At 25.9% G+C, this 9,182-nt stretch overlaps 1 protein-coding gene across 1 annotated transcript; it reads right to left on the bottom strand.

Annotated features, from left to right (window-relative positions):
* Positions 1 to 583: 583 nt before the first annotated feature.
* Positions 584 to 7,801, bottom strand: LOC103573007 (uncharacterized). The gene is made up of 7 exons (XM_053741752.1): positions 7,337 to 7,801; positions 5,170 to 5,301; positions 3,321 to 3,438; positions 3,072 to 3,231; positions 2,803 to 2,950; positions 861 to 998; positions 584 to 776 (listed from the first exon to the last, which is right to left on the bottom strand). The coding sequence occupies exons 1-7, from the start codon at positions 7,701 to 7,703 to the stop codon at positions 586 to 588; spliced, it is 1,254 nt and encodes a 417-aa protein (XP_053597727.1). The 5' UTR covers positions 7,704 to 7,801; the 3' UTR covers positions 584 to 585.
* Between the last annotated feature and the right edge of the window lie 1,381 nt (positions 7,802 to 9,182).

The raw sequence follows: 9,182 nt of genomic DNA, 5'->3' as shown, positions 1-9,182 counted from the left end.
ACATCTTTGCACACCACTGAAAAAATTATAAAAATCTTGGCACTAAAATAAAACAAGTCACATTCACTCGTACTCAATACACCCTAATAAATATATATATACATACATATATAACTTATTGGCGTATATAAAGTACAGGTAAGTTTAAAAACAAAGTAAATCAAGTAGCATATCCCAAAAGCATCACCGGTGGTCTCACCGGTGGTCGATCGTCCCTCTTCTTCATTCTCTTCTTTTATTAACTCTTCCATTTCTTCACATATCCTCCCCCTCCCCCTTCCCCCTACATAAATACATACACTTATCGACGAGTATTCTCACATTCTCACGCACTCAAACTACATAAAACATTAACCACCACCAAAAAAAAAAAAAAAAAAAAAAAAATTCTCTGCGATCGATTAATTTCCTCATCTGCTGATCCACTGTCGACTCGGGGCACGCGCTATCTTTTAATTTTTTTCTTTAACCAGCAAGACCAGACACCAGACAACTGACAAATAATTACTAAATTTTTTTTTTTTTTTTTTTTTTTTTTTTTTTTATTGGAAATTTCAAATTATTTTTTTTTTTTTTTTTAGTTAATTAATTATACCAATTAATTGTAAATATTTTGGTCGCAGTAACTGCGACAATTAAAATTTCATCGTTGATTTCAGTTACATTTAATTTTATTATCGGATTATTGCAGATGGTTAATTTTTTGTAGGGTAAGTAACATAATTGACATTTCTGTAGCTGTTGGATGCTAACTGTTGGGAAGATGTAAATTTTACCTGGGAAATTGAAATTGAGAATTAATTCATTATATTTTGGCTGCAATAAATATTTTTTTATTTATTTCAGTTGTTAAATATTACCATTTTTTGTACCGAAGAAGATTACGTTCGAGTGCATTACAATGGACGATATATTTTTTTTAAATGATTCTGTTAAGATGTGCTCCTTAGTTTCCCATTGGTTTAAGTCATTTATTGTTGATATATACAAAATTGTGTCTGGAGAAAAAAAATATAATTAGACTGGATAGGTGCCGGGGGATAGGGGGGGGGGTGGGGGTAAAATGGGTCCTCAACATTTAAGGGACCCATTTTGCCCCCAAACCATTCACAAAGCCACTCAAAATTTTGAGTGACCTATTTCCCCCCCCCCTAATAGGGGAGAGTGAAAATTGTAATATACGGCAAGTTTACCGCATTTTTAGGTACATTACCGTAATTTGCCTATTTTACGGTGATCTTGTGAATACCGTAAATTACGGCAAAATTGCGGTAAAATACCGCACTTTTGCCGCAATATACTGCAATTTTGCCGTAGAAAATACCGCAGTAATGTCGCATATTTTACTGCAAATCGCGGCAATTTTACCGGAAATTTGCCGTAAAACGGTATTTTACCGTAGTTTGTCGCAATTTGCGGTAATTGACTGTAAATTACGGCAATTTGCGGTAAAATACCGCAGTAATGTCGCATATTTTACTGCGAATTGCGGCAATTTTACCGGAAATTTGCCGTAAAACGGTATTTTACTGTAGTTTGTTGCAATTTACGGTAATTGACTGTAAATTACGGCAATTTACGGTAAATAATGGCAATTCGCGGTTAATTACGATAAATCTGCCTAATGTCGTAAATTACGGTACTTTACGGTTATTTACGGTAAACTACGGTAATTTACCGTAATTTGGATCTGCTAAAGTAATCTTTTTGATCTACCTAGACTGGAAAATTTGATCTGATTTTTGTCTAATTAGATTATTTAATCAGTTTTTGATATTTTACAAAAATTCTAAGCTGTTTTCGACCTGTTGTTCTAAAAAACAATCGTGTTACAGGCAGACAAAACTAGATTAATTCTTGAATTTTAGAAAATTTTAGTTCTGAACATTCGCAAGGACAAAAGTAGACTAAATCATGGACATAAAATTTTTATTTATGGGCAATATTTATAACAAAAATATTAAGTTACAGAATTGATTATGTTTTGTTTACTATTTATTTAGTATCTTTTGTTTAAAAATGTCGGCAGTTAATGAAAGTTTGACAGCTTAATTTTTAGTTGTCTTGACTGAATATTTATAGCATTGAATAAAAGTGATAAAATAACTCTTAAAATGTCAAAAAAATTTTTCTTATTCACTGGATAAAATCGAAAATATTTTGGCATTAGAAAACATCAGAATTCTTGTGACATCTTATTACGGAAGCACATTAGCGTTTCTAATATTAAGAAAATTAAAATAAATTTATAAATCTAGATTATTATTATTTATATTTTTAAAAAGTCCTGTTTTAGATCTAAAAGCGATTAAAAACAGACTATAAATTATAAAAAATAAAGTCTGCTTTTGTCCTTAAAAATAATTGAACACAGACCAATAATTATAATAAAAAAGTCTGTTTTTAGTCTAAACCCGATTTAAAACAGACTAAATATCATACAAAAATAAGTCTGATATTGGCCTGAATAAGGAATAGTACTGGAAAAAACAGATTAAATTCCTACATAAAATAAATACAATATATAAACTTGAATTAAAGAAAAAATATTTGAACTTATTATTTATTTTAAAACAGATCCAATTTTTTGACCCGGGAAGGGGCCCATTCTGCCCCACCCTCTAATTTTTTTTTTTTTTTTGTTCAATTATGTGAATCTTTAGAAATCATCTTTAATACTAGATTCAAATTTTATACGATTCCATAACAATTTTATAAAATTTTATGCAATGATTTTTTCACTAGTATTTAATAATTTTTTTATTTAATTTGCGTCAACCCATTTTGCCCCAAATAACTTACCGTCAATAACGAACACTAGATTTGTTATCGGGATGTATGTTATCACTTGACTTGTATATAATTTTTTTTTAACGTTAAATTCTTCTCTACTGTTTCCAGGGAATGTCTCTATAATTATTTTATCGTCAGATAATGCGAGAATTGTTATCTACAAAAAAAAAAAAAAATTATTCCTCTTAATAGAAGCTCTTCTTAGTCACATATCAAATTTATGATAATTTATAGCTCATAATCATATATAAAAAAAAATAATTTTTTTTTCTAAATACTTGATTATTTGCGTCACAAAAATCTTCAACAGAATGCGAATTGTTTTCTCCGTCGAGTACGTTAATTCTAAAAAATTTTGTTAATATTTTATCACCTTCTGTTTTTGATTTTTGAAATTTATTTGAGTCGTTTAAAATAATCTGGTGCCTAGTTCCTCGTCTACAAACAAGATACAGATTTATTATTATTATTATTATTATTTTTTTTTTTTCATGGTAATTATTCATAAAAATTTATCTTTAATTTACCTGACCATAGAAAATTTTGGATTTGTTGACTCAGATAGTAAAAACTGATCATTTTTATCAACGTTCCAACTAATCATATCATTATTGTCATGAATAATTATAAGCAGTAATAAATCGCCTATTGAATAAAACATAAAATTTTTAAAAACATTATTAATAAAAAAAGCTCAGGAATACTATTGATCATATGTGAAGATATATGATCATTTATGAATAAAAATGATCAGATATGATAACATGTGATCGTATATGAAGATATGTGATCATCTATGATTCCATCTGATTATATATGAAAATATGTGATTGTATATGGATATATATGATTACATGTGATTATGTATGAAGATATATGATTATATGTGATCATATATAAAGATATATGATTATATGGGAAGATATATGATCATAAGTGATTATAAATGACTGTCTATGATAACATGTGATCGTATATGAAGATATGTGATAATCTATAATTATATGTAATTACACATGAAGATATATGATCATATATGAATATAAATGATTATACATCATTACATGTGATTATATATGAAGATATATGATTACATGTGATCATATATAAAGATATATGATTACATGTGATCATATATAAAGATATATGATTGTATGGGAAGATATATGATCATAAGTGATTATAAATGACTGTATATAATAACATGTGATCGTATATGAAGATATATGATCATATATGAATATAAATGATTATACATTATTACATGTGATTATATATGAAGATATATGATTACATGTGATCATATATAAAGATATATGATTATATGGGAAGATATATGATCATAAGTGAATATAAATGACTGTATGTGATTACATGTGATTATATATGAAGATATATGATTAGATATGACTATTTATAAATATTGATAACTGATCAAATATTAAAAATCATTTAAATATACGTATGATCATATATAATTATAGATAAATACTCATTATTGACCAGATATAGAAATTACCTGATCTGATCATTTATGAATATTTTTGGCAGGCGTATATATGATTATATATATGACTACATTTAAATACTTATTACGGATTATACATAAACATAAGATAATATATGACTACGTATGAAAATGTATAATCATTCATAGTCACATATGGTTATGTATAATCATATTTGATCATGTACGATCATATAAGATTTTACACGGATTTATATCATCATATATGATTATAAATTAATCAGTATCATCATATTTAATTATATATGACATCAGATATGATCATACATGCTGTCAGACATAAAAATAAGATCATTTTACTTTCAGATATGATCATATCTGAGTTTGTTTACCGGATCAGTAAAGTTTTATATGATCACATATCAATACAGATATCAATACACGTGATCTTGCTTGGTATCTTATATGATGCAGTATTGACACTCGTGATTCATAAGTATGACCCACGAATATATATGATCATGACAAATGTCGTTTATAGCCATATATGATCATATTCAACGTCATATATGATCATATTCATTATCATATATGATCATATATGCTCGTATCTGATCGTGTTCAAATTTATTTTGTATAAAAAAGTATATATGCAGGCAAATTTCGTATATGAGACATATATGCCTCATATATGTCTCATATATGCCTCATATATGTCTCATATATGTAATTTGCCCGTATATGTATTTTTTTCGTATGGGATATACGATCATGCATGAAATTTTACCTGACCATACGTCTTCATATATAAACTCATATCTGATAATACATGACCATATATGATTGTATCTGACCATTTTCTTTTAGGCCTACTAAAAGTTATTAATTAAATATTCTCTTCACCATACCTGTGTGCCAAAATTTCAGATCTTTTATCGCAATAGAATAATGTCTGAAATCAGATATCAGTTCGAATTCATCTGATGATATATGAAAAATATTTACTGTTCCTTGAGTAGTACCTATAGCTAAATGATGACCTAAGAAAAAAGTTATTGATACTAAGATCGATTATTTCCAGTCTATGGTTAAAGATACAAAGAAATTATATATAACTTTTTTGTAGGGAATCCATTAATTTACTAATCATTAATAATTTTTTTGTTATTAGTACTATTCGTATCATTGTTTTACTTATCATCTAAAATAAAATTTAAAAGCTCTCCCGTATAAAAAAACAATATATGGTTAAAATATATAAAATGGTATATGTTTGCAACAAAAGAATATATGAGATATTATATTGTATATTATAAACAATCATACAGAGATTTTCGCCAATATAATATAAAATTATATGCAGTAGTAAATATATGTATTCCATATATGTAACTCATATATTTTTATATATGATCAGAATATATTTTTCGTATATGATAGAAATATATATTTTTTGTATATGATTGACATATATATTTTATATATGCTAAACATATATGGACACATATATGATGAATATCATATTTTTTATAAAAAAAAAATTTATCAGAAAATATAGTTAAATTTGCCACATATATTTTCTGATATTTATCATATATTTTAACCATATATGTTATTTTCATACGGAATACGAATAAGAAATTTTTTTTTTCCATACACAATATAAATATATGTTTATATATGATCAGAATATATGTTTCGTATATGATAAAAAAATATATTTTTATATATGATAAAAATATAGTTTTCGCAATGACAAGAATATATATTTTCATATATGATGAAAATATATTTTTTGTATATGATTGACATATATATTATATATATGCTAAATATATACGAACACATATATGATGAATATCATACTTTTTTATAAAAAAAAATTTATCAGAAAATATAATTAAATTTGCCACATATATTTTCTGATACTTATCATATATTTTTACATATATTTCGACCATATATGTTATTTTCATACGGAATACGAATAAGAAACTTTTTTCTTCCATACACAATATAAATATATGTTTCTATATGATCAGAATATATGTTTCGTATGTGATAAAAAAATATATTTTTATATATGATAAAAATACAGTTTTCGCAATGACAAGAATATATATTTTCATATATGATGAAAATATATTTTTTGTATATGATTGACATATATATTATATATATGCTAAATATATACGGACACATATATGATGAATATCATACTTTTTTATAAAAAAAAATTTATCAGAAAATATAATTAAATTTGCCACATGTATTTTCTGATATTTATCATATATTTTTACATATATTTTGACCATATATGTTATTTTCATACGGAATACGAATAAGAAACTTTTTTCTTCCATACACAATATATGTTTATATATGATCAGAATATATGTTTCGTATATGATAAAAAAATATATTTTTATATATGATAAAAATATAGTTTTCGCAATGACAAGAATATATATTTTCATATATGATGAAAATATATTTTTTGTATATGATTGACATATATATTATATATATGCTAAATATACACGGACACATATATGATGAATATCATACTTTTTTATAAAAAAAAATTTATCAGAAAATATAATTAAATTTGCCACATGTATTTTCTGATATTTATCATATATTTTTACATATATTTTGACCATATATGTTATTTTCATACGGAATACGAATAAGAAACTTTTTTCTTCCATACACAATATAAATATATGTTTATATATGATCAGAATATATGTTTCGTATATGATAAAAAAATATATTTTTATATATGATAAAAATATAGTTTTCGTATATGACAAGAATATATATTTTCATATATGATGAAAATATATTGTTTGTATATGATTGACATATATATTTTATATACGCTAAATATATACGGACACATATATGATGAATATCATACATTTTTATAAAAAAAAAATTTATCAGAAAATATAGTTTAATTCGCCACGTATATTTTCTGATACTTATCATATATTTTTACATATATTTTGATCATTTATGTTATTTTCATATAGGCTAGAAGCTTGAAAACTAAAATAAACATAATTTCACCATAAACGTCACAGGAGACGATACTTTTATCGGTCGATTCAATAATCAAAAATTCCCCTATCTCACTAGTATAATTGGCACAAAACCGCCACTTTTTGAATGAATAAAATATTTGTTTCCAAATCTCGGCTTCTAAGTCTTCAATTGCTGGTATCAATTGATACGCGCCAATTAATTCTAATATTTTATGTACCCACGGCGCGATTTTGTCATCCGAGCAAATCATTTTCCAAACATCGTAATTTTTTATTACTGTTTCAACTTGACGATTTAATTCCTTACTGACCTCACGGACTCTGAGTAATTTTATTGCCGGTACGTACACCAAAATTTTTTGCCACACGCTATCGTTTAATTTAACGTTCATTTTTAATGAGCGTTAGAAGAAAACTGAAAAAAATTTTTTATTCACATGAGTAGTGAACAGTCGAAGGTGTTAATAGACTACTTTATTGAATGATTCATTGGCTAAATGATTCGGCGTTGAGTGATAATGTGTCACATACTGACATTATTTAAATTGTAAGTTGACATTTTAAATGTCTCAATCTCTAGTCTCGATACTAGAGTTAAATTTGGGATCATGTCAAAAACTATAAAATATCGAAACCCGTGGAAAATCATTTTATAAAATTTTATAAAACTACTAAACAAAATTCATAAACCCGGATAAAAATGTTAGACCGAAAATACGTGAAAGAACCTGACTAGAAATTATCTCCAAGCATACATTAGGCCCCATACATCATCATAGGACCCCATTGAGTATCAATGGGGCAAGCCCGATATAGTCAGAAAATTGAATAATAGAAACTATTATCTAGGCATGGTAAAATTTATACCATTAGTCCGATAGTAGATAATATTATCTAGATGATTGTATGAATCATCTAGATTGTAATATTTACAATATTTATAATAGTTGTTATAATTCTGTATGTTAACTAGAGTGAGTTATTATAATTATTCTAAATAGTTATGTTTACAGTAAAGATGGTAACAGTTACCATTAGAAATTATAATTGTTACCATCCTGATAGTAATTGTTAAAAAATTTATTGCAGAAGTAACTGTTACCATCCTAATAGTAACTATTACCATCTTAATAGTAACTGTTATCATCCTAATAGTAAACATTACCGTCCTGATATTAACTGTTATCATTCTAAGAGTAAATATTATCATCATGACAGTAACTGTTACAAAATTTATTGCAGAAGTAAATATTATCATTCAGATAATAAACATTACCATCCTAATAGTAACTGTATCATCCTGATAGTAAATATTACCGTCTTGATAGTAACTGTTATCATTCTAAGCGTAAATATTATCATCATGATAGTAACTGTTACAAAATTTATTGCAGAAGTAAATATTATCATTCAGATAGTAAACATTACCATCCTAATAGTAACTGTATCATCCTGATAGTAAATATTACCGTCTTGATGGTAACTGTTATCATTCTAAGAGTAAATATTGTCATCATGATAGTAACTGTTACAAAGTTTATTGCAGAAGTAAATATTATCATTCAGATAGTAAAAATTACCATCCTAATGGTAACTATTATCAGGCTGATAGTAACTGTTGTCATCCTGATAGTAAATATTACCGTCTTGATAGTAACTGTTATCATTCTAATCGTAAATATTGTCATCATGATAGTAACTGTTACAAAGTTTATTGCAGAAGTAATTATTATCATTCAGATAGTAAACATTACCATCCTAATGGTAACTATTATCATCCTGCTAGTAACTGTTATCATCCTTATGGTAAATATTATCGTTCTAATAGTAACTGTTACAGAATTTATTGCAGAAGTAAATATTATCATCCT

This window comes from Microplitis demolitor, chromosome 9, assembly GCF_026212275.2.
Source record: "Microplitis demolitor isolate Queensland-Clemson2020A chromosome 9, iyMicDemo2.1a, whole genome shotgun sequence".
In the NCBI taxonomy this organism is placed as follows: domain Eukaryota; kingdom Metazoa; phylum Arthropoda; class Insecta; order Hymenoptera; family Braconidae; genus Microplitis; species Microplitis demolitor.
The sequence above is the reverse complement of the archived record's forward strand: the minus strand, read 5'-3'. Positions and strand labels throughout refer to the sequence as shown.